This window comes from Phialemonium atrogriseum (genome assembly GCF_030411735.1).
Source record: "Phialemonium atrogriseum strain 8032-3 unplaced genomic scaffold QBC33scaffold_27, whole genome shotgun sequence".
Lineage (NCBI taxonomy): Eukaryota > Fungi > Ascomycota > Sordariomycetes > Cephalothecales > Cephalothecaceae > Phialemonium > Phialemonium atrogriseum.
In genome coordinates this window covers 29,317-51,233 of record NW_026848164.1, presented here as the reverse complement: position 1 = coordinate 51,233, position 21,917 = coordinate 29,317, and the positions used below count along the sequence as shown (strand labels likewise).

Below are 21,917 nucleotides of genomic sequence, written 5' to 3'. Positions count from 1 at the left end.
AGGGCCGCCGGGAGCCACTGGTATCTCGACGTTGGCACAAAATTTCTGGCGAAAGCAACAGCCGCATCCGGATATATCGCGCTTGGCTACATCCACGGTCGCTTTCTCCGCTTCGAAATAACGGGGGAAAAGGGAGCTGCTATCGAGGGGCCTGTGCCGATACAAGACCCAATATTCCAGAACCGCGGTTCACCACGCAATAGCTCGACGGCATGATCGATGGGGTATCTTGGGGCTCATCCAGGCCGACAGCATCAAATCTAACCTCTCGAATTAAGGAGACGCGATAGCGTTCAGCTGGGAAATACATCGACCTTGGGCTTTCCACAACACTGGTGGGCATGCTGCCCCTTACCCACCACTAAATCACTTTGTGAACATGTCAGAAGCGGGTCTATCGCCTCGAATTGTCCCTTTCTCCAACGGGCACATCGGTTCCCATTGTCGAAAACCCCCATCACAATCGAGTATCCAAACGCGAGAGGGAAAATACGAAGCCAACAGAGTCCGCGTCCAAACCGCCCCTCAGAACCCACCCTCCCTTTCGCCCGTCCCCAACCTGGCTCGGCATCCGCGAAAACTAAGGCGGCATGTCCAAGAGAGGGTTGCACACGAAGAAGTTTTGCGGCCGCAGCAGCAGGCTCGGCCGGCATGACGGGGAGGCCTTCGGGGGCCGGGAAGTGCGTGACTTCAAAGGTGTGCCAGAACACCACGTCCATGTCTGTCACGGGGTCGGTGCCGGCGCCGATCCATTGGGGAAGGCCGGCGGAGGAATCGCCGGATGTGTGGGGGACGTGGCGGCCTGCGGTCCAGAGTTGGTCGTCGGCGTCTGGGAGAGGGTTAGAACGCAGTTGAAATGTGGTGGGTGGTGTTGTTGAGCCATTTGGGAAGGAAGTTGAGGGGGGCCTTACATCTGGTCATATGCACGGCATGTCTCGAAAACCCGACCCACTTCCATCCAGCGACCCATCCTTCGGAGCAGGCCCGGTACCTCCCTGCTCACGAGCTTGTACGGGGCCGGCTTGCCGCTGTGCCGGCGGTTAGTGGACTCGTTGCAGATGTCCCAGGTCTTCGACGTGGCGCTGTTGTAGTCTGCCATGGCTTGGCTTGTCGTCTCTAGCCTTTGTAAACATGATGTTGTCCAAGGCGATCCTTCCCTGTAGTTAAAGCCGATGCGGAACTTCCAGTTCTGCCACTCAATCCCTCTCCCGGTCCCGGTCATGTTGAAGGACACTCGCTCCGGCTAGGAGATGTCTCCCGAGGACTTACAATTGGCTCCACTCCCGGTGTGTGATCCCACTTGATGGTTGTCGAGGTGACCATGTCGACCAGCCGGTCGTACACTTTCCCTGCCTTGATGACGACGTCATCCGCAACTCTCGCAGGCCGAGGCCCCGTGAGACACGCCATTATCTCTGCTTTCCGCGGCTCATGAAGCGAGACGACATGGAAGTAGACGTCGTCGCCATTGGGCGTTGTTGATGGTGGCTATGATCGCCTCAAGCTCTGGCTCCGAGAGGGGATCGAAAAGGTGAGGTGGGTTGGTCAAAAACAGCAGGACCTGCTGCCTCAACAAGTCAAGACGATTGTATTGAACCCATCGGACCTCGAGGAAGGATTACGATGGCTGTCTAGCTGCCCTGGAAAAGGTGATGGAAATGCTCGAGGAAGAACTTCCTGATGGACTTTGGAAGGGCCATCATGGAGTTAGACCTTGCCGGCCTACATAGGGAGCTCTGCGTGCAAGATGGACCTCATCCGTGGAAGACTTTGGTCCCAGGGTACCTAGATTGGACAGGCAACAGATCGAAGTCGTGCTAATGAGCGTGGAAATTATTCTTGAAGCGTTGTTGGGGATATGTTGCATCAAGTTGTCAAGGACAACGCTGGGCTCTGATCCGCAGAAGAACATATAGACACCGGGTGCGATCGGTTTCTCGAGGTCTTCCATGCCCATAAAGGTAGCCGTTGGCACGCGATATGTGTACTCTTTCAAAAGGGTGAGCATCGCCAAGATGCAGTCTTGGAATGTTGCAATGTTCTCCTGGTCCTCAGTTGAACCAACATCAGTGTCTAATACCTATGAGGTATGAGTAGTAGAATTGGTGTCAGGGTCCTTGATATCGTCTTGATCCTCAATGTTATAGGGAATTTCTCGGGTGCTTGCTAGCAGCCAACGGTACGCAGTCGCTCGGAGGCCTGGCTAAAGTCCCTTGGGCGACGGATCCGAGAGTCTCTCCCGCCCAAGAAGCGCTCTCAGTAGGCGGATAGCCAGGGTCTCACCTACCGACACTCGCTTAGCACGTCTTCACTGCGGTTGCTACCACCTCTTGATCCCGCTGCGTCGTTCTGCTAGCACTGGGGCATTCGCCATGTGCTCTGCGGGCAAGCGGTTAGTGCATCGTAGGTGGCAGCAGCTGTCTATCGCTATTGCCGTTGCTATCTATCGTTATTGCCGTTGCAGTCTATCGCTATTGCCATCACTCTCTATTGCTATTGCCGTCACTGCCTATCGCTGTTGCCGTCACTGCCTATCGCTGTTGCCGTCACTGTCCATTGCTGTTGCTGTCGCTGTCCATTGCTATTGCCATCACGGTCCATTGCTATTGCCATCATGGTCCATTGCTATTGCCATCACTGTCTATCGCTATTGCCGTCACTGTCTATTGCTCTTGCTATTTCTAGCAATAGCAACAGCAATGGCGATGGCGATGGCAGCTGTTGCCAATTTCTACCACCTGAGCAAATGGCGTATGCCAACAGAGAAATTCCCATGCCATGATCCTCAACATTGTCGCTGTCAGAGCCCCAGTCAGACAGTCCGTCATCAACCATGTCTTCATCATGATGGTTCTCGTTCTCGTCATCCCCGAACTCAGTCTCGACATCAGGGACAGGACTTGGCAGCTCGTTGGCGGAGGACTCTTGCGAGTCTGGGATTTCCTCATATCGGCTGCGCAGGTTTGTGAGGGGCAACGTCTGCCGCGGGTTGGGAATGTAGTGACCTTTTTGGCCCCGAGTGGTGACCATGGTTGCCGAACAGAGGCACGAAATACAATCAGGCTAAGGATCAGACACTGTAATCTGGTCGAAAGAAGAGGCGGGCATCGAGATCTATCGAGACTACAAGTTTAAGTTCACAGAGCTGCGAAGGGAATGGGGCGGATGCAACATGATTCTCAATTGGGGAGGAACGACTAGGTGTGGTTGCCATATTGGGAGCAGACACGACATATCTACAGCAGCACGATATCCCTTAGCGCAGAAGGGGTAGAACTGGTGGCAGTGGGGGCCATGCTCCGCTTAGCAATGGGGGATATCCCGACCGTGAAGATATTCCCGACAATCTGGTATTTCGATCAGGCTAGCATGGCCAACGCTGATCGTTTATGGGAAGCAGCTGGAAGAAGGCAGAATTCCAGCCTAGAGCTTAATTATTATACAATTTCAATAAGGGAATCTCTCCAGGGTCATGCGCTATTTGCTCCGCGGGCAGGCGGGTAGTGCATCACAGGTGGCAGTTGCTGTTGCTGTTGCCTATTGCTGTCTATCGCTCTTGCTATTGCTGTCTATCGCTCTTGCTATTGCTGTCTATCGCTCTTGCTATTGCTGTCTATCGCTCTTGCTATTGCTGTCTATCGCTCTTGCTGTCACTCCTGTCACTCTTGCCGTTGCTGTCCATTGCTATTGCCGTTGCCAAAAATAAATAGTGACAGCAATGCAGCTATTGCCAACTTGCCACCTGCCTGCAGATGCATGCCTGCAGAGAAATTCCCTTCATAAAGCCTATCCCCGTAACCCAGAAACTTGGAATACAGACGGAATGTCAGGTTATTGTGTGGAAAACGCTTGGATTCTCTAACTGGGCCGTTTTGGCCGAGGGCTAAATCACATTTATCGGTACGTACCGTTGTCTGTGGATCCCGTTCAGGTTGGGGAATTGGTGCTGGGTTGGCAGCGTATGATTGCCTTGTTGTTGGGCGAGGAGATACTGACGATATTCCATGGGCGTGGAGGCAATGTGTCGCTGTGCAAGAACTTGTTCCCATTCCTCGGGAGTTTTCGAATTGGGGTCCCACATGAGAATATGGCCACTGGGTCAAAAAGTTGGCAAACGCGTGGCGTCTTTCGCACCAATCGGTGGGCCAGATATCCTCGTGAAACGACATGACGCCGTCGTCGGGGCTAGGCTCCAATTCCTTGGCGTACTGGAGATCGGCGTCTGAGATTTGGGAGGCGAAGGGATGACAGATGCTTAACTCTCGACTTTCCAACCTGACAAAGTCATGCCTGGTAAGCTTCCATCGAGCAAACTCAACTACAGGGTGCTCTAATAAGCTTTCACCCTATTATTAGTCATCAAACTACATGTTGGGAACCTTGAGACTGGTATCTAGGGTATTCTCGATAATCTGTGTGGCTCCTGAGATCCATCTCAGTCCCCCTGAAATACGTAATAGTAAGCTATTTTGAACTAAATGCAGTGCAAGGCACTAGTCTACATAAGGTATCTTAGGTAAAGGGGGTTCCTAATCCTAACCAGTCAGATTCAGGGTCAGGAGGCCCGTTAGTCCTCCTTGCCTCCAAACTAAGTTCATCCATCTGCTGAGACTGCAAAAGGTTGGTCTTACCACTCGAAGCTATTGTAGCAACCTCTGAGACCTTTGGATAGTTGAAGAAGTCGAAGACGTCGATATTGTCGAGCTCGCTGAGTGACGTAACCTGTGTCGATGTCTGCTCCAGGCCAGACTGTCGGGTTGTAGATGCCAGAGTTACCAAATCATAGGCGCTTCTGAGAAAAGTTTAGACTGAAGCTCGCAACAAGGTCCGTAACAGGAGTTTAAAATAGGAGGAGAGGTAAGGAAAGGCTAGAGGGGGAAAGGGGAGAAAGCGGGAAGAGAGAGAAGTCGTAACCGAAAACATCAGGAAACATTGGGGCAAATTGATGCCTACTAACCTCCTCATAGCAGCAAAGCTTATATTACTCTCCCGTCCCCTCCGAACAACCCGAGCCAGGATCTTGGCATAGTTGTTCGCGACCTCCCAATGCTGCCCAACATGGCGAAGGGTCTCAACAAAGAAGTCGATCTTGGAATCCACCGGCGACCCAACGGCCGCGGCATGGACCACCAGCAACCTCGCAGCCACCCACAGCGAGAAGGCGAACGGCGGGCCGAGCAGATCCAGGCCGTCGGCCTCGAGCACGTCCCGCGCGATGTCGCCGAGGCTGTGCACGGCGGACAGGCACCTCTGCATGGCGTAGTGGGACGGCACGAAGATGTTGGACCGGACGGTCGGGTACGCGGCCGAGGAGTGCAGGCGCACGACGCAGGTGACGTAGGCGCTGTGCAGCATGAACCAGTTGGCGACGCGGCTCGCCGGGTCCGAGTGGCAGAGCGCGGATATCCGGCTGTACTCGCTTGGGAGGCTCTGTAGCCAGCTGTCGAGGGCGCCGTCTAGTGACCGGTATGTGTTCCTCCAGCCGGCCATGTCGGCCGAGGATGTGACATCGAAGGGGGTCTTGAGGAAGTCGTGAACCCTGGTGAGGATCCTCAAGATCTCGCAGTGGTAGGAGAAGCTGCCGAGGTTTTCAGGCTTGTTGATAGTATACTCGGCCGGGCCCTGCTGGTTTGTGGGTGGACTCGGGGAGGATCGCGTCTCGACCGGCACATTCCTGGAAAACAAGTCGTAGGAACAGGGGAGAACCCGTTTCATCCTCTTGTCGTCGAGCATGAAGTCGAAGGTGATTGTGGCAATCGTCGCGTATCGGTCCAGTAGATACACGATCCAGCACAGCCGCCGCCGGCCCTCATCCTCGATCCACGACTCGGGCTTGCCCGTCGCCAGCCGGCGGATGGAGCCCGTGTGCGGCGTGTCTTCCGCCTGGGCCGATAAAAATACACTGCTCTCCTCGCAGAGGTCCAGCTGCCTCACGTTCTGCACCAGGAGTGCGAGCAGGTTCCATCCCCGCGGGCCGTTGGAGGTGCCTAGCTCATCCAGGGTTATTATAACCAGCGCCCGGAGTGCCGGAATGCTGATGTGCTCCATGGCGTATATCTGCACGGTATGCTTGGATACGGCATGGTAATGCTCCCGCATCTCGCGGGATAACCGGGAGTCCTTGAAGAATCTCAGTGTCGTTGCCACGATGGCATGAAGGAGGACCCGGTCAGCTTCCTCCAGCGACGTAGAGCCGAAGAAGGTTCCAAACGTTGTCTTTCGGTCGAGAATCGGACACCATGTGTTGCAGTGTTTGAAGTACAAGTCAACAAGGGTGTAGACCATGTCGTGGGGCGGGAGATCGGCGGCGGGTGAGAGCAACGGGGTGTCCTTTCGTAACCCTGTGATATTGGAAGATGAATGTGAGCGACTGAAGGAGCTGTCGGTGGGCTGATTCAAAAGGGCCGGGAGTGTAATCTGGTCGCCGTGTTGGATGCCATCCTGCCCATTACCGCCCTGCCAAACGGGGGTTGGATACGCGGGCGTCCTTCCCTGGGAGCTCAAGGCGTCTCTTGAGAGGCCGTTCGGGCTAGGTCCGTTTCCATCGCGATGGAAGCTGTCGATCTGAGATAAACTGTTGCTATTACTGACGATTGGAGGGAGCCCTGGTGTAACGACCGAGTGATCGTGAGCGATATGATCCTCTACTCGACGCCCCAGGGCCTGGAGGAGAGCATCGATTCTATTGACCTTGACTTCAAGCTCAAGGTTGAAGCCGGCCTGGGCTCCCTTCGGCTTGTGCCTCTCGAGATAGACGCATGTCCGGTTGCGCCGGGCACACCACGAACACGCGGGCTCGGCACGATCGCATTTCACTTTGCGCGCCTTGCACAGTTCGCATCTAAGATGGGGTCAGTCCACTCAACCGGAAATTCGTATCGGCATTGCAATTAAGGGCGAGAGGCGTACGATATCTTTTGGCGTCCTTCCCTCCTCCGCTTTCTCGGTGCGTCGGCCGAGCCGGCAGGCCCTACGTCATCATCGCTCGGGGCTTCATCGTTGCTGACTGCCGAGTTCGCGTCTTCCTCGGTCATTGATGGTGGAGGTGCATTTATTGCTGCCATGCCGGTCCCATTGTCGTGCGAGCTCCACATTTGCCCTTTCCCTTTCCCTTTCCCTTTCTTTCCCTGGTGGTGGGATCGAGCTGTTATTTGGATCGAGCTGGTAGGGCTGTTAGAAAATTCTTAGTTGAGGCAATTGCTTATCATGGATATGGTTGGCGCATGGGGATAGTGCGGGGATAACTGGTATAATTAGTGGTTGAAGTACGGCGCTATATGCGTAAAAATCCACAGATCTAGGGGTTCAGTGTGCTACGGATTTGTCGGGGTTGTGGCCTGATGATGCCGAAAAGTCTTCGTTCCCCTGATCCCTGTATGGTCTCCAATGTGCAATGCCACCTTTAGCTGCAGGAGGATGACGACCACCAGCACAGAAACCAAGCCAAGATGCAGAAGCCAAGGTTGCCATGCCCCGGACAAGAGATATTCGAACACAAAATCCTCCTTTAGACCGAGATTCCCCCGGCCTGCCCAGCCAACTCCAAACGGTTCCCCGCTCTTTCATCCTTCGTCCCACTGTGAGAAGCAAGGATCGACGACATCACACCATTGTGGATTGCGTTTCACATACTACTGCAGCATGAGTTGCAGCGTCAAGTTCTAGATGTGACTGTGACGGTGCCACAAGTGCGCAATTATTTACGTCCTATACAATCAAACCTCAAAGAGCACGTCAATTGCAGCCATCTCGGCATCGAATATAATATGCTAGCTAATAACTGATAGACAGGCAGAAAAGTATAAATAAATAAATAAGTAAATAAATAAAAACGGGCTACAGGGATATTTAGTTCAACCATCCATTGCTCATCCGCACCGCCTTCTCCCAGCGAGCAAACCGTGTCGTCGCCTCCTCCTTCTCAATCTTCGGCTGGAACATGGTTCGGCCTTCCATATTCACGTTCGCCAGGTCGCTGAAGTCCTTCCAGACCCCCGCGGCGAGGCCGGCGGCGATGGCGGCGCCGAGGGCCGTCGTCTCGCGCATGCCGGGTCGATTGACGGGGATGCCGATGAGGTCGGCCTGGGTCTAACAGTGGAAGGGAAGGGTTAGTGCTTGATTCCATTTTGGTCCCAATCTGAGCTGTTCACGTACCTGCATGATGAGATCCGAGTTGCACATGCCGCCATCAACAGCAAGCTCCGTCAACGCCTGGCCGCTGTCCTTCTCCATGGACTCGAGGATGGCCTTGGTCTGGAAGCAGGTAGCCTCGAGCGTGGCGCGCGCAACGTGCCCGCGCTGCGTGTACGCCGTCAACCCGAAGATGGTGCCACGGGCATCGTCGATCCAGTACGGCGCGAAGAGGCCGCTGAAGGCCGTGACGAAGGTGCACCCACCGTTGTCCTCGACCGTCTCGGCGAGGGCGCTGAGCTTGGACGACGACTCGATGAAGCCGAAGTTGTCGACGAGGAACTTGACGCTGGACCCCGCCACGGCGATGCTGCCTTCCAGGGCGTACATGGTCTTGCCCTCGCCGAAGTCGAATGCGACGGTCGTCAGCAGGCCGTGGGTTGAGATGACGGGCTTGGGGCCGACGTTATAGAGCAGGAAGCATCCGGTGCCGTAGGTGTTCTTCGCGAGACCGGGTGTGAATCCCTTCTGGCCGACAAGCGCGGCGGACTGGTCGCCCAGGCAGCCCATGATTTTGGTACCCTTCAACGAGGTGCTGGCCAGGGAGCCATATGCCTTGGTGTCTGAGGACCGCACAATCTTCGGCAGGAAGACTTTCTTGCGGTCAAGGCGGAACCAGTCGATCAGCTCATCGTCGTAGTTGAGTGTCTCAATGTTCATAAACATGGTTCTCGATGCGTTGGTCGGATCGGACACGTAGACATCGCGTGCGGTCCCGCCGTTGAGCTTGTACGTTAGCCAGGTATCAACAGTACCAAAGGCCAGCACGCCGCGCTCGTAGGCATCTTTGACCTCGGGGATGTTTTCCAGGAGCCATAGAAGCTTGCTTGCCGAAGGATACGTCGACAGAGGAAGACCGCATCGTGAGGTCAGCTCGCCGGCGCCAAGGCGTTGCTTCAGCCGACGAACCAGCTCCTGAGTGCGAGTGTCGGTCCAGACGATGGCGTTGTGCAGTGCCTTTCCAGTAGTCTTGTCCCAGACGACGGTCGTTTCTCTCTGGTTTGTGATGCCGACAGCCTTGATCTGCTCGCGAGAGTGGCCCTGAGTCTCAAAATCCTGCACTGCGCCGTCGATGCACTGCTCGACCGAGGTCACAAGCTCCTCGGGGTCATGTTCGTGCCAGCTATGCGTGGATCGTTTAGCCCCCGCGTCAAGTTCTACGTTGCTAATTGCAGGCTCAACTTACCCAGGCTCGGGGTACATCTGCTTGAACTCAAGCTGGTGCGTCGCGACAACCTCGCCCCTTGAATTGAAGATCAGGAAGCGTGAGCTCGTGGTGCCCTGATCGATTGCTCCGATGAAGGAGATGTTAGAAGCCCCATTTGCAGGAGACATTGTGACGGAACCCATTTCTTGGTATGCTTGGGAAAGGGGCGAGGTAGAGGCGAGAGAGTCTTCAAGGGCGACAATGGACGAGGGAGCGAATCTTTACGGGCCGACTGATGAGAGGAGATGCGTAACTGCAGGGTCACAACTTTCGAACGGACTCGCAAAATATTTGTAGCTTCATCGCAGGAGGACGGGAGCTCCAGCACCATGCATGGAGAAATAAACTCGGGGAAGCTACCCCTCATCTGATCTACCCCATCCCCGGATTGTGGAGCGGTTACCACGAGGTTAGAATGGCACGGGGTCCTTTGAAGAAGCGCGGTCATCGCTTTCTCTCTCCACTAATGACGTGAATCAGGTTTGCTGACAGGCTCTTGAATCCTTCCATGCTTCTCTGTTTCGGGGTTCGCTCACCGAGCTACATACCACCGAGAAAAAGTGGAGCGCGTACGGCTCCAACCACACCAGCCGGCCGAAAGGCTCCTGCCTGTTCCGGAACCATATCCTGGTCCCCACAAAATGGGAACCGGTCCATAAGCTGCTTCCGGAGATCCGCCGCCACTCAAATTCACGTTGACGCTCCGAACCGTTGGCTCTAGCTCGGTAACGACAAGAGATTGGTCCGATGTGGTGCCCCACTCCCTGCCCTGCGCCCCTCCACGGCTTCCAATCCGGAGGCTCCGGGAGCAAGCGAAGGAGGCAGGGGACGGGGCAGGCAAGGAGGGCGGGAACGGGGTCATGGGCTGTCGGAAAAGTGCCTCGGTCGCGTCCTTATGGGGCAATATTCAGCGTCTTTTTCTTCGGTGTGAGCCACCGAGCATGCATCTAACAGCCTTGACTTTTCGCCCCCGAGGTAGTGAGACCCAATCCGCTTCTCGTATCGGTAGGTTCTCTCGGGACTTGGCGAAAGAAATTCCCTCGAGATGAACTGGGTTTTTGTTCCTTCACCAACTTGGCTCTCGAGGTTATTCCCCCCCTCGCTGGAATCATCCCCGCTGGAATCATCCCCGGAAGGAATACTGCACAATGGGTAAGTCTTAATCGGTGAGCTTCCTTGCAGCCGAGACCCCTCATTATTCCCACCCGGTGGTTTGGGAGACTCCCCTTGTTGCTCTGCTCGGTGGGAGCATAAATGTTCCCACTTCCCCATGGGGTTGCCATGATCTTCGTTTCAGCATCCTCGTTCCTCTCTCGAGCCTCAGCCGCAATTGTGACTCTCCGTTGCTAATGTCTATCTCTCATCCCCAAGATTCGATCTCTGTATCAGAGTCGTCTGTCGACAAATCAACTCCCACTTACAACTCCAAGATGGGTGAGTCTGAAGCACACCAGGAATATGCCAGCGACACTCTGGTCCTGGCGCCGCCCGAAGAGCAGCTGGCCTGGAGCAAGGTCCGCAGCTGCTGCCAGGACGCTTTCTCCGAGTTCTTTGGCACCTTCATCTTGATCTTGTTTGGTGATGGTGTAGTCGCCCAGGTTGTCTTGAGTAAGAACACCAAGGGCGACTATCAGAGTATCTCCTGGGGCTGGGGGTAAGAGTCTATCTATTATTATTACCCACCTGCCCACCATAGAGTCCGCCGAAACTTCGTGAAATTCATGACTAACATGGGTCATCTCTCCAGCTTGGGCGTGATGCTCGGAGTCTACTGCGCAGGCAAATCCGGTGGTCACATCAACCCTGCCGTGACTCTCGCCAACTGCGTCTACCGCCGCCACCCATGGCGCAAATTCCCCATCTACGCCGTCGCCCAGGTGCTCGGGGCGATGGCGGGAGCCGCGGTCGTTTACGGCAACTACAAGTCCGCCATCGACATGTTCGAGGGTGGCCCGGGCATCCGCACCGTCTCGGGGGATACCGCTACTGCCGGAATCTTCTGCACGTACCCTGCCGAGTTCATGACTCGTACGGGCATGTTCTTCTCCGAGTTCATCGCCAGCACTATCCTCCAGTTTGTCATCTTCGCCCTCCTCGACAACGGCGCCGGGCAGCTGATGCCACTCGCCCTGTTCTTCCTCATCTTCGGCCTGGGCGCATGCTTCGGATGGGAGACTGGTTACGCCATCAACCTCGCTCGCGACTTCGGCCCCCGGCTGGTGTCGTACATGCTCGGTTACGGGACCGGGGTGTGGTCTGCTGGAGGGTATTATTTCTGGGTCAGTTGGCTCTAGATCCCATTTTGCGGTAATTTTCTTTTTAACTAATCGTAACTAATTCTTGCCGCAGATCCCCATGGTTGCCCCATTCCTTGGCTGCCTCTTTGGCGGCTTTCTGTACGACGTGTTCCTCTTCACGGGGGAGAGTCCGATCAACACGCCAATGCTTGGCCTCAAACGGTTCCTCCAACCGCGCCGGAGCGTGTGGTCAAACACATACAAGCGGCCTCTGGACTCCAAGGTGTGAAGCGGTTATTGTGGGGAATGAGAATTCTCAAGGGACTCGACTGCGTATGACTACGCATGCGTAGTAAGAGGGGGGTGGCGGACGAATTAGAAGGCGCAGTTTGCATGCGTGGTCAATTAGCATAGCACAATTCTAGCTCTTGATTTTTCCTCATAAAAGCCCGGGACTCCCGATGTGACTGCGGTCCCGGCCCGACTAGTGGAGTCGCTCTGTAGGACAAGACCCTTGTTCATGCAGGCTCGGGTCAAAATACCGAAAATTTCAATCCCGCCCCACTAATCCGGGTGCCGAGGCGCAGATCTCGGTGTTTTGAGCCCGAGCTGCATGAACATCCATCCCTGCACCATTTTTGAGGCTCAGACGGCACAACCTCCTGACACTGGATAGGAGGGAAAATGGCGAGGCGTGTGGGGGCCCTGACAGTGGCGGATTGGGTAGAAACACTCGCAAGCAAATAGAATATTTACCCTGCTCGGGCTGGATCCGGGGCGGGGCGGCATATCCGCCCGATGATGTCAGGCAGGTGTGTGCTTTACTTTCTCTACATAGCTTCCCTCTTCCTACCTAGTTACCTGGTAGGAGTTTAAAGCTGGTGACTGCCTAAACAAACTGGGACTGCTTCTCCATTCAACACATTCGGATTGCTCGCGACCATGGTGTCGCGCCTCTCGAGCATCAGGCGACCCCTTGCGGCCTCTGCCGCTGTCATAGCTGCTGTGGTAGGAGGCGGTATCGTCTACACAAACCGCAACAGCAAGCCCACCTTCGACGCGCCCATCGCTCCCCTCGAACGCGACCAAAATGGCCGGATCAAGCCTCCATCCTTCCCAGCGATCAAGACTCGCGCCGAGCTGCTGGCCGAGCTCCGTCGCAACGGCAGGCCCGACACTAGCACCGAGTATGACCTGCTCGTCATCGGCGGCGGCGCGACAGGCACGGGCATCGCCCTCGACGCAGTCACACGGGGCCTCAAGGTCGCCCTCGTCGAGCGCGGCGACTTCTCCTCCGGGACCAGCTCCAAGAGCACCAAGCTGGTGCATGGCGGCGTGCGGTACCTCGAAAAGGCCGTGTGGAATCTCGACTACCCGCAACTCCAGCTCGTCATGGAGGCCCTGCGCGAACGCAAGGTCTTCCTCGACATTGCGCCGCACTTGTCCAGCTCCCTGCCTATCCTGCTGCCGCTGCAGCGTTGGTGGCAGACCCCGTATTTCTGGGCCGGTACCATGGCCTACGACCTACTTGCCGGATCCCAGGGACTCGAACGGTCATACCTCTTGAGCAAGAGCAAGGCTCTCGCCGAGTTCCCCATGCTTCGCAGAGATAACCTGATTGGGGCCCTTGTCTACTACGATGGCCAGCACAACGATTCGAGGATGAATATTTCACTTGCACTCACAGCTTCGCTCTACGGTGCCACAATGGTAAACCATGTCGAAGTCACGGGCCTGGAAAAAGATTCGAATGGTAAAATCTGCGGCGCAAGGATACGAGACGCCATGGCTGGGCTTAACAAGAACGACAACGACGCCGGAGAGTTCATTGTCCGTGCCAAGGGCGTCATCAACGCCACGGGCCCCTTTGTCGATGCGATAGAGCAGATGGACGACCCTTCTCGCAAGGCAATTGTGGCCCCTGCCTCCGGTACTCACGTCATGCTCCCCAAAAACATATGTCCCAACGGCATGGGCATGCTCGACGCGGCCACCTCCGACGGACGCGTCATCTTCGTTCTTCCCTGGCAGGGATCTACCCTCGCTGGTACGACGGATAACCCTTGTGCCATTGAGCGAGAGCCGACTACGCGCCAGGACGACGTGGACTTCATCTTGAAGGAGGTCAGCAAGCTTCTGGCGCCTGAGCATGCGGTTACGCGAGCCGATGTCCTCGCGACCTGGACTGGTGAGAGCTTCCTTCCTCCCTACTCGTCATCACAATAGCCACTGACAAAAGCCAGGTATCCGCCCCCTTGTCAAAGACCCCCGGGCAGAGAACACAGAGTCCCTCGTCCGCAGCCACCTCATCACCGTTTCCCCCTCGGGCCTCCTCACCTGCGCCGGCGGCAAATGGACCACCTACCGCCAGATGGCCGAAGACGCAGTCGACCAAGCAATCAAGACCTTCAACCTCACCCCGCACGCCATCTCCCTCCCCGACATCAGCGGCGCCGGCCTCCCGCCCACCACCACCACCGGAGCCTGCCGCACCCGCCACACCCCGCTCCTCGGCGCGCACGGCTACTCACCGGCCCTGCCCTCGCAGCTGATGGAATCCCACCCGGCCCTCGACGCCGAGGTGGCCCAGCACCTGGCCACCAACTACGGCGACCGCGCGTGGGCGGTCCTCCTCACCGAAACCGACGCGACTCGCCGCCTCGTCCCATCCTCCCCCATCACCGAGGCCGAGATCTACCACGCCGTCCGCGCCGAGGCGGCCTGCACGGCCGCGGACGTGGTGGCGCGGCGCACGCGCCTGGCGTTTCTGGACGTCGAGGGCGCGCTGAGGGCGCTGCCGCGGGTGATCGAGGTGATGGGCGGGGAGCTGGGGTGGGATGAGGAGAGGAGGCGGGGAGAGTGGACTGAGACGGTAAGGTTTCTAAGGTCGATGGGGTTGGCGGAGGGGAGGGCGGGGGTTACGAGGGAGGAAGTGCTTGGGTGGAGGGTGGTGAGCGGGGGGGAGGGTGTGCGGGAGGGAGGGTTGAGGGGGACGGGCGGGGGGAGGGTTGGGTTGGGGGGTTTGGGGGTTGGGGAAGCGTTGGCTCGCTCGAGGGATTGTTGAGCGTGGGGATTGGTACCGCAGAGTGGGATAGTACCGGTTGCGAAAGGGGACTTGGGATATAATTACCTGTTCTTTCTCCCAAAGATATTCACTCTAGCCAGATCCCAGCGTCGAATCGCTGGCTCTAGGGTTGGGAATCCAAACATTTTAAGCAGAGGCTACATCGCTTGTTTCAGGTGTAAATTATTTGAGACACTTGAGGTGACAAGACCTTCGTTCTGCACGTAGAGTGACATATAGGTACGTGTTGTCGACGGGGCTCAGGATGTCTCGCAGCTGGCATTCCGCCAAACCTGACTTGCCGTCCTCGTGGAATGTGATTGTAGAATGTAATTGTATGGGGCGAAGGACGGCTAAAAATGGGTATCTAATGTGTCTGAAATCAGCAACTCCGGCAACCACGGTGGCAGGCAAATGGCAAACACCTGCGACCGCAGTGATGAAAACGGCACAGAGTCTATATCAATTCCAAGGTTGGCTTCTCGCCGTGGGCCTAAACCTCCCAACTCCTTTTGCTCCTTGAACGCCCAACTCAGACCAAATATATGTATCCTTCACGCCAGATTAATCACAATCGGAAACAAACCAACCCCTGCCAAAATGGCCACGTTTGGCCAATTCGAGGTGGCCGCGGCAGTGACAATGCCCGAGCCATTCGAGTCCGTTGACCCCTTGTCAGTTTGGTGTGGGCTGTCGCCCGCCCTCGTTCCTTCCAACTGCGCTGTTGTCGGTGTGGCCAATTGATTAGAGCAGGTGAGGCAGGGTTCACTGGGGATATCCGGGTCCCGAGATGTGGGGAGGGCACAGTCTTCGCAAGGCCTCTCTGTCGGGGAGAATGGGGTGGGCGTGGCTGTCAAGACGGTGGTGCAGGGCGTTTCAATGTAGAAAACTTGGCCGTGCGAGGAGATTTGCGTGGGAGCCTCGGGGCATGTCACTGTGAATATTATGACGATGGCGGCTTGGTTCGCTGGCGTGTGAGTGATGCCGGATACTGTGAGGGTTGAAGTGGTCGAAGCTGTAACTTGGGTGGTGACCACACCTATTGGGCTTGATGTTACAGACGGGGAACTTGTCACGGTCGAGGTGCCTGTAGACGCCACGGATGGGGAGGTTGTAGTTGATGTTGTTTCGGTTTCCGTAGAGGTCGTGGAAAAGAAGGTTGAAGAACCTGTTCAAGTTGTCAGTGCCAGTCGGGCTCAAGGTCGGAAAGGATCAAGAACCTATTGCAGTTGAAGTCGTGGTCGAGGCTACGGTCGGAGATGTTGAAGCTTCCGTAGTGGTAGCGGTTGCGGTCTCGGAGGACAGAAGACTCGTTGATGTTGGAATCGGAATGGTCTCGGTAGAGGTCTCCGTGATGATCTCGGTAGTGGTCTCCGTGACAGTCCCCGAAGTGATCACGGTAGTGATCTCAGTGGTGATCTCGGTAGTGATTACGGTCTCGCCGGTTACAGAACTCATTGACGTTGATACTGTTGCAGTTGAAGTCGCGAATGATGAGGTTGTTACGACGGCGGCACAGGGAGCGTTGACGAGATTGTCGATCAACGTTACAGCACCGGTAAGGGCGATAAGACTTCCATCATTCGACGCCGTACTGTCCATGCTGACCGACGCCAAGGCCACGATGTTGCCAATAAACCCGGAAGCGCTGCCGAGAGTAGCTGAACTCCCCACTTGCCAAAAGACGTTACAGGCCGGGGCGCCGATCAGGACCATTTCAGAATCACTTGCCGTGGTCAGGGTTGAGGCTATCTGAAAGATCCAACTAGGGTCCGGGATGCCTGCCCCGTCCAGGATGAGAAGCCCGGTAAGCTGAGCACTGCTGTCGAAGGTATAAACACCTGGCGGCAGTATTAAGCCCCCCAGGTTCATCCCGCTCAGGTTGTTTTCCGGGGGTCCTGCCGGCGTTGCAGCTGCTGTCGAATAGGCGGCCTGCGCATCGAGTTGACCTTGCATCGCTAGTGCGTCGCCGGGGTGAATGGCGGTTGCTGTTCCGGGAGGAAATCCCGTGATGGCCAAACCAGGATAAACCCCAACGTCGCCACCGAGTACTGAAAATCCGGTATTTGTCACTGTTGAGGCGCCAAGTACTGCGAAGACCGAAGCTGCCCCAAGATCTATCACCTGGGCGTTGATGATGCTGGCCAGCACAAGTGCTGATCCAAGGAGCCGTAAAGTCGCCATGGTGCTAAAGGTGGGCATGGATGTGGGGATCAATGAATGTGAGATGTGGTGAGACTGATAGGGCAGGGAGGGCGGGGGGGTCATATATGGGGGGTTGAGATCACCCCCCTTTGTTTATTGTTGGTTTTGGTTTTCTCGCTTCTTTTCATGCGCGTCGCCCAGATCAAACCCGTCCGTCCCTCGAACATGGCTAGCCGAGTGAAACACGACTAACCAAGGCATTCCTCATCCAAACCAAAGGAATGGCAAGGTTTAGCTTTGCGGAATGGGCTTTGCTCGAGGCTCGTTCGTCACGTCCAGGGGATTCCTTCATTGATTTAGCATTCTCCATCAGTCCGAAAATGCGATCCCCACTATTACCGGTCTGGTCATTCTACTTGTGGTTTGGCATTGGTTGGCTTAGGAGAGGATGGATTCATGCTGGGAACGTGTGGAATGAGAGGGGCCTGTTCGCGTGGAACTAGACGTGGGCATTCCCAATGTAGCTGCTTGACGCTAGCTAGAGCCTTGCTCCTTGCCTGTTTAGTTCGTCTGTCGAGGGCACCCAAGTTCGGCATTCAATAAGTATATTGTGCCATCGCAGTGCCTTATTATTTACTGTGTCATGGGTGTCATTTTTAAACCTGGCAGAATCCATTGAGTCCTGGACTCGAGACCAGTCTGGCACTTAATTCTGAGTCTTTTACTGCTCAAGGGCAGTGGCGGTACCTTCCGTGTTGGAATACCTCCGAGACATCGAAACAATTAATTAATCCCTTCCTTTGCATCATTACATGTTCATCACTGCCTAATACCACTATGTGCCGGCCTAGACTAGTAATTACCCTTGGACCATACACGCATCATAGAAACGCTTGACAACATTTTCTAGACTTTCCACTAACTAATTTAGTTCTTCAAGACGAGAAGAAGAGATGTTGGTTTGGGGGGGTGGGGTGGTTGTCACGTCTTTTAGCTGCGCCCCTGTCCCTGAATGTTTCACCTAGAATGTCTCACTCCGGAAAGCAGCTTCCCAGTGTCGTTGCTCCCATCGTAAACTCTCAAACAAAACCAACGAGCGCGGCGGTAGGGCCGAACTGCCAAGACAACGGTTCCTCAGACTCGGAGTCTCCGAGCGTCAGCCAGGAACGTCGAGATCTGCGAATGGTAGAAGAGGACGGCCCCGCGAATAAACACTCGAAGATTCCCACAGTGTGTCGATATGCCGGGGGAAGAAGGAGGAGAGTACCGGAAGTGGTTCCGAAAGCGTGGAGGGTTGGCTCCATGCCTCACCTATCTAATTACCGTACATCTCCTCCGACAACCCATCACGGCAGAGGTCGTTGTGGCAGAGCACAAAGCAGTCGGTTTCCGACGTGATCCGCTCCCGGGGCCGCCGGACACGGTCGTATACTCGCTGGGGCGGGAATACCGGAAGACTGGGGTCGACACCCCCAATGGAGCTCCGGCATATCGAGCGAAGCTGTGGCAGTGTGATGGAGTTTATCTGGTCATCGACAGCCCTCACTGCGGCCGGGTGGGGGGCTTGGTCCACGTCCTCGTGGAGCACCCCATTCGAGATTCGCTTCGTCTCAGGGTGGACGAGTCCATCTGCGGACAGCACACCCTCTCCGAGAGCTGTATGGAACCTCATTACTCTTATGACAAGCACCAAACAGAGGTTACTTTCGGGTATCAATAGCGCTGAGAACCTTAATCTAATAACTAGAACCCCCTTCCTGACTGCTGGCCCGGCCTTCCTTCTGTGTCTCTGCGAAAGACGGCGGAGCCTCGTCGTCAGCCGGCGGATGGATCCACGACTCTGTCTCCTGAGTCTCCAATGGCGGAGCAGTCCAGGCCGGATTCGTGTCGCTCGGTGGCAGCACAATGACTTTTGCTTGGCCGTCCACCTTCACTTCCTCGCCCGCGATGGTGACGCGTAGCTTCCACTTCAATCGGTGGCTATGTTTGATGTTGTACGTCGTAAAGCAGGGGTAGATGAGGTATATGTTTGTGAGTCTCTGGCCGATGCGGCCCTGCGATCTGACTCGGAAGTTGATGAGCTCGCCGATATCAATGGCCGGCCACTCGGCCGTGCATGGTATGAAGACGTCCCTGCCCAGCGCTTGGAGGGCCTTGGGGACCTGGAGGTCCGTCTCGTGCGTGTTGCTGGCATGCTCTTTCCCGAACCTCCCCCCGCATGTCACCTCGGTGTCCGACTTGAGCTCCAGGACCAAGGACGTCAGCTTGACTTTCTGGGGCAGGTTCCGGATGATCTCGCTTGTCTGGTCCCAGGCGGGCTTGACGCGGACGCGGAAGGGGATGGCGTTGGGGTTCTCCAACTGGATGACGGTCGGGATTTCCACCTCGAGCTCGAAGTAGAAGTGGGGGACTTTGGACGTCCTGAAGAGCTTCTGCGTCTTTTGGGCAAAGGACAGCTCGGCGTTTTCCATGCCAGGGATGAGCCGCTGTGAGGTGACGGATCGAAAGAAGATTTGGCGCCGTATGTTGAAGTCTGTTATCGGGGGCTCTGGCGAAAAGCCCGGGATGTGCAGGGGGAGCGTTGAAGTTTGGACATCTGCTGAGCCATCTCTGGCCAGTCGGAGGTCGGCTTGGAGATAATATTCAATAAAGCTCTTAGATGTATAGTATCCGTCCGACCCGCTCCAGAAGGTGGGTGGGAGTGGCTGGGTCGCAATGTCCTCGTGATCTATGGGCAGGTAACTTTCGCAACTGGGAAGGTCCCGGGCTATGCCCCTGTTATCGATAAACGGGGGGATGGTGACAGCGAAGGGCCAGACCTGGCCCTCGCTGTCAGGCGCGATATGAAGAGGCCCTTCGAATAGCCTCTGCGCATTCCGGGTCATGTCGAAGAAACCGAGCTCCCTGTGGTAGGTTCTGGTATGATGCTGCTGATTCTGGGACTCGCGTACCTCTATCTCGCAATATGATCTCCCGTGCACCGAGATAGTGACACTTGCGCGCACCGAGACGGCGTGGGCCTTTCGGTAGACACACCCGATGACCGTGTCCCCGGGGGCATATGTCTTTTGGTCGGCCTCGAGGCGGATCCCAAGGAAATGGGATGATGATGCGGCGGTTCGGGACATGGCCGATCTCAGGTCTTGCTTCTTTTGTGGCAAGCTTTTGTGGCAATCCAAGGTTAGAGGTTAGTGAATTCGGCGAGGAGCAGACGGACGACTTCTTAAGTAATTACACACGCCCTAGGTACCTAAGCAATTACCCCATGGAGGATTTACAGGGCTGCATTTTAGCCTTTTAGGGGTGGTGCGGCACAGCGTGTGGCGCAGATCGAGGCTGTGCTCACACATCATCTCGGTTGGAGAATTGACATTACCCCGCAACGCTACATATTTATTGGGAAATCCTCCTCGGCGACCCCGGTTACTAGTTGGAGGCGCACGACTGCATGACTACATTGTTAGACCTGGAAGGGTAGGACGCTGGAGACTACTTGCCGGAATGAATTCGTCTTGCAGGAGCGAGTCCGAACACAACAATCCGATGGCACTCTTTTGATCGACGGCGGCTGGATCTATGGATGATCTCATTCTCGACGGTGTCTATCGGAGACAACCGCTTCTCCATCCCCACATCGTCGAGATCACGGAATATCGATGCTGTGACCCCTGGCCTTAAGCGCCTTCACCAAATCTTCCCAGACGCGTTTCTGCACACGAGAGCCACTCTCGTCTCGCATCCATGCCGGCATCTCGTGCCTATTATTGCAGGTAATTATTCAAGGTTAGCATTCGATCATCGCCCAGCCATCGCAGACAGTAGTTGGCAGGAAGAGGGAAGCCCTTGAACCTACTCTTTATCCTCGCAGTCGGACAGGTACTTCCCGTGAGTTTCGGGGCCTGCGACGGCGGCGTGCACCAATGTCCGACTGCCCTCCTCGGCAGTACGGCCGACGAACAACCCCACCAGGCCCATTGCGAGCTTACCTGCTAGCCTCGAGTGACGCTGGAGATCTGTGCTGCACATTCCAGGGTTCAGGGTATTGATGACCACGCCTGATTCAGCCACCGGGACCAGCCTGGCGAGCTCGCGGACCGCGTAGATTTGCAGTTGCTTGGTCAGCTGGTATCTGCGGCCGAACGTGGGGTTTAGTTGGGATGCCCTCATTCATAATACGGCGAGGTGGATCCGTGTGCTCACCGCTGGGACATGACCGAAGCGTCTCTCGTGCTCAACGCCTCCAAAATATTGCCGTCAACATCCACCGAAGGCCCATCCACGATGAAGGCCACACTGCTCGCAACCACAACGAGGTGCGGCTGGATCTTGAACTTCTCCGCCGACGCCCGCAGCACCGGGAGCGCGCGGACGGCCAGCAGCATCGTGGCGACGAAGTTGATCATGAGCGACTCCTCGAACCCGTCAGCGAGGGCATACTCGACCAGCGAGACGCCCGCGTTCGCGATGACGGCGTCCACGCGGTCCAGCGCCGCCAGTCTCGCGGCGAAGGCCTCGACCGAGGCGAGCGAGGCGAGGTCCAGCTCCCACACCTCGCCGACGTCGCTGCGGCCCGTCTCCTCGTGTATTGTGGCCAGGGCGGCGTCCCCGCGCTGCGACGACCGGACTGCGAGGATGAGGCGTGCCGCGCCCAGCCGGGCCAGGTGTTTGGCGCACTCGAGGCCTAGGCCCGTGTTGCTGCCCGTCACGACGTAGGTTCCACCCTCGACGGCGGCCGGTGTCGCGGCGAGGGGGAGCCGGGTGTACTGGGAGCGCACGAAGTCGACGATGAAAGGCATGGTTTAGGGGGGAAAGAAAGGGTGGCAATCTGACTGACTGCTTCGAGCAAGCCCGGTTGGGGGCAGCAGGGCGAGTTAAATATCGTGGTGGGCCAGACCAAGGGGCTGCAAAAGGGCCTTCTCAGTTTGCCAAGGAAATTGCGACATTCATTTCCTGAGGCCTTGGCAGTTACGGCTCCGCAGCTGCCAGTGCAGACTGCAAAACGGCCCGTACCCGTACCCCCGGGACTGCCTCGGACTCGCTTAGCCCGGAAGCGGTCCGGGATGTTAGGCGAGTC

General features: G+C 56.3%; 9 protein-coding genes across 9 annotated transcripts; 2 read left to right on the top strand and 7 right to left on the bottom strand.

Annotated features, from left to right (window-relative positions):
• Positions 1-813: 813 nt before the first annotated feature.
• Positions 814-1,173, bottom strand: QBC33DRAFT_210480 (uncharacterized protein). Its single transcript, XM_060422656.1, has one exon. The coding sequence runs from the start codon at positions 1,097-1,099 to the stop codon at positions 908-910; it is 192 nt and encodes a 63-aa protein (XP_060280146.1). The 5' UTR covers positions 1,100-1,173; the 3' UTR covers positions 814-907.
• Positions 1,174-4,345: 3,172 nt separating this feature from the next.
• QBC33DRAFT_210290 (uncharacterized protein) lies at positions 4,346-7,240 on the bottom strand. The gene is made up of 3 exons (XM_060422655.1): positions 6,910-7,240; positions 4,958-6,841; positions 4,346-4,792 (listed from the first exon to the last, which is right to left on the bottom strand). Exons 1-3 carry the CDS (start codon positions 7,092-7,094, stop codon positions 4,513-4,515), a joined length of 2,349 nt encoding a protein of 782 aa, XP_060280145.1. The 5' UTR covers positions 7,095-7,240; the 3' UTR covers positions 4,346-4,512.
• Positions 7,241-7,756: 516 nt separating this feature from the next.
• On the bottom strand, positions 7,757-9,722 carry QBC33DRAFT_210251 (glycerol kinase). Its single transcript, XM_060422654.1, has 3 exons — positions 9,377-9,722; positions 8,155-9,313; positions 7,757-8,088 (listed from the first exon to the last, which is right to left on the bottom strand). Exons 1-3 carry the CDS (start codon positions 9,538-9,540, stop codon positions 7,849-7,851), a joined length of 1,563 nt encoding a protein of 520 aa, XP_060280144.1. The 5' UTR covers positions 9,541-9,722; the 3' UTR covers positions 7,757-7,848.
• An 828-nt stretch (positions 9,723-10,550) lies between these two features.
• QBC33DRAFT_548354 (aquaporin-like protein) lies at positions 10,551-12,081 on the top strand. The gene is made up of 3 exons (XM_060428834.1): positions 10,551-11,051; positions 11,145-11,676; positions 11,747-12,081. The coding sequence occupies exons 1-3, from the start codon at positions 10,747-10,749 to the stop codon at positions 11,921-11,923; spliced, it is 1,014 nt and encodes a 337-aa protein (XP_060280143.1). The 5' UTR covers positions 10,551-10,746; the 3' UTR covers positions 11,924-12,081.
• Positions 12,082-12,362: 281 nt separating this feature from the next.
• Positions 12,363-14,945, top strand: QBC33DRAFT_622433 (FAD dependent oxidoreductase-domain-containing protein). The gene is made up of 3 exons (XM_060432838.1): positions 12,363-13,822; positions 13,878-14,506; positions 14,800-14,945. The coding sequence occupies exons 1-3, from the start codon at positions 12,577-12,579 to the stop codon at positions 14,824-14,826; spliced, it is 1,902 nt and encodes a 633-aa protein (XP_060280142.1). The 5' UTR covers positions 12,363-12,576; the 3' UTR covers positions 14,827-14,945.
• A 50-nt stretch (positions 14,946-14,995) lies between these two features.
• On the bottom strand, positions 14,996-16,923 carry QBC33DRAFT_548350 (uncharacterized protein). Its single transcript, XM_060428833.1, has 2 exons — positions 15,919-16,923; positions 14,996-15,866 (listed from the first exon to the last, which is right to left on the bottom strand). The coding sequence occupies exons 1-2, from the start codon at positions 16,898-16,900 to the stop codon at positions 15,253-15,255; spliced, it is 1,596 nt and encodes a 531-aa protein (XP_060280141.1). The 5' UTR covers positions 16,901-16,923; the 3' UTR covers positions 14,996-15,252.
• A 1,235-nt stretch (positions 16,924-18,158) lies between these two features.
• Positions 18,159-18,515, bottom strand: QBC33DRAFT_562249 (uncharacterized protein; the record flags this gene model as incomplete). Its single annotated transcript, XM_060430198.1, has 1 exon — positions 18,159-18,515. One exon carries the CDS (start codon positions 18,513-18,515, stop codon positions 18,159-18,161), a length of 357 nt encoding a protein of 118 aa, XP_060280140.1.
• A 56-nt stretch (positions 18,516-18,571) lies between these two features.
• On the bottom strand, positions 18,572-20,331 carry QBC33DRAFT_210219 (uncharacterized protein). The gene has a single exon (XM_060422653.1). The coding sequence runs from the start codon at positions 19,969-19,971 to the stop codon at positions 18,580-18,582; it is 1,392 nt and encodes a 463-aa protein (XP_060280139.1). The 5' UTR covers positions 19,972-20,331; the 3' UTR covers positions 18,572-18,579.
• On the bottom strand, positions 20,229-21,792 carry QBC33DRAFT_596161 (putative short-chain dehydrogenase). The gene is made up of 3 exons (XM_060431865.1): positions 21,044-21,792; positions 20,697-20,972; positions 20,229-20,601 (listed from the first exon to the last, which is right to left on the bottom strand). The coding sequence occupies exons 1-3, from the start codon at positions 21,637-21,639 to the stop codon at positions 20,487-20,489; spliced, it is 987 nt and encodes a 328-aa protein (XP_060280138.1). The 5' UTR covers positions 21,640-21,792; the 3' UTR covers positions 20,229-20,486.
• Between the last annotated feature and the right edge of the window lie 125 nt (positions 21,793-21,917).

What these genes read in the sequence shown, in the direction of transcription:
- QBC33DRAFT_622433 (XM_060432838.1), top strand. Translation starts at nt 12,577, where the DNA reads ATGGTGTCGCGCCTCTCGAGCATCAGGCGACCCCTTGCGGCCTCTGCC. An exon ending in TGTCCTCGCGACCTGGACTG is followed by an intron (nt 13,823 to 13,877) that starts GTGAGAGCTTCC and finishes GACAAAAGCCAG; the next exon opens with GTATCCGCCCCCTTGTCAAA. An exon ending in GGGGAGAGTGGACTGAGACG is followed by an intron (nt 14,507 to 14,799) that starts GTAAGGTTTCTA and finishes CACTCTAGCCAG; the next exon opens with ATCCCAGCGTCGAATCGCTG.
- QBC33DRAFT_596161 (XM_060431865.1), bottom strand. Translation starts at nt 21,639, where the DNA reads ATGCCTTTCATCGTCGACTTCGTGCGCTCCCAGTACACCCGGCTCCCC. An exon ending in GCTTCGGTCATGTCCCAGCG is followed by an intron (nt 20,973 to 21,043) that starts GTGAGCACACGG and finishes GTTCGGCCGCAG; the next exon opens with ATACCAGCTGACCAAGCAAC. An exon ending in TCCGACTGCGAGGATAAAGA is followed by an intron (nt 20,602 to 20,696) that starts GTAGGTTCAAGG and finishes CTGCAATAATAG; the next exon opens with GCACGAGATGCCGGCATGGA.
- QBC33DRAFT_210251 (XM_060422654.1), bottom strand. Translation starts at nt 9,540, where the DNA reads ATGGGTTCCGTCACAATGTCTCCTGCAAATGGGGCTTCTAACATCTCC. An exon ending in CAGATGTACCCCGAGCCTGG is followed by an intron (nt 9,314 to 9,376) that starts GTAAGTTGAGCC and finishes ATCCACGCATAG; the next exon opens with CTGGCACGAACATGACCCCG. An exon ending in ACTCGGATCTCATCATGCAG is followed by an intron (nt 8,089 to 8,154) that starts GTACGTGAACAG and finishes TTCCACTGTTAG; the next exon opens with ACCCAGGCCGACCTCATCGG.
- QBC33DRAFT_548350 (XM_060428833.1), bottom strand. Translation starts at nt 16,900, where the DNA reads ATGCCCACCTTTAGCACCATGGCGACTTTACGGCTCCTTGGATCAGCA. An exon ending in CACGACTTCAACTGCAATAG is followed by an intron (nt 15,867 to 15,918) that starts GTTCTTGATCCT and finishes CAACTTGAACAG; the next exon opens with GTTCTTCAACCTTCTTTTCC.
- QBC33DRAFT_210219 (XM_060422653.1), bottom strand. Translation starts at nt 19,971, where the DNA reads ATGTCCCGAACCGCCGCATCATCATCCCATTTCCTTGGGATCCGCCTC.
- QBC33DRAFT_548354 (XM_060428834.1), top strand. Translation starts at nt 10,747, where the DNA reads ATGTCTATCTCTCATCCCCAAGATTCGATCTCTGTATCAGAGTCGTCT. An exon ending in AGTATCTCCTGGGGCTGGGG is followed by an intron (nt 11,052 to 11,144) that starts GTAAGAGTCTAT and finishes TCATCTCTCCAG; the next exon opens with CTTGGGCGTGATGCTCGGAG. An exon ending in CTGGAGGGTATTATTTCTGG is followed by an intron (nt 11,677 to 11,746) that starts GTCAGTTGGCTC and finishes TTCTTGCCGCAG; the next exon opens with ATCCCCATGGTTGCCCCATT.
- QBC33DRAFT_210290 (XM_060422655.1), bottom strand. Translation starts at nt 7,094, where the DNA reads ATGTGGAGCTCGCACGACAATGGGACCGGCATGGCAGCAATAAATGCA. An exon ending in GAAGGACGCCAAAAGATATC is followed by an intron (nt 6,842 to 6,909) that starts GTACGCCTCTCG and finishes ACCCCATCTTAG; the next exon opens with ATGCGAACTGTGCAAGGCGC. An exon ending in AGCTTTGCTGCTATGAGGAG is followed by an intron (nt 4,793 to 4,957) that starts GTTAGTAGGCAT and finishes AACTTTTCTCAG; the next exon opens with AAGCGCCTATGATTTGGTAA.
- QBC33DRAFT_210480 (XM_060422656.1), bottom strand. Translation starts at nt 1,099, where the DNA reads ATGGCAGACTACAACAGCGCCACGTCGAAGACCTGGGACATCTGCAAC.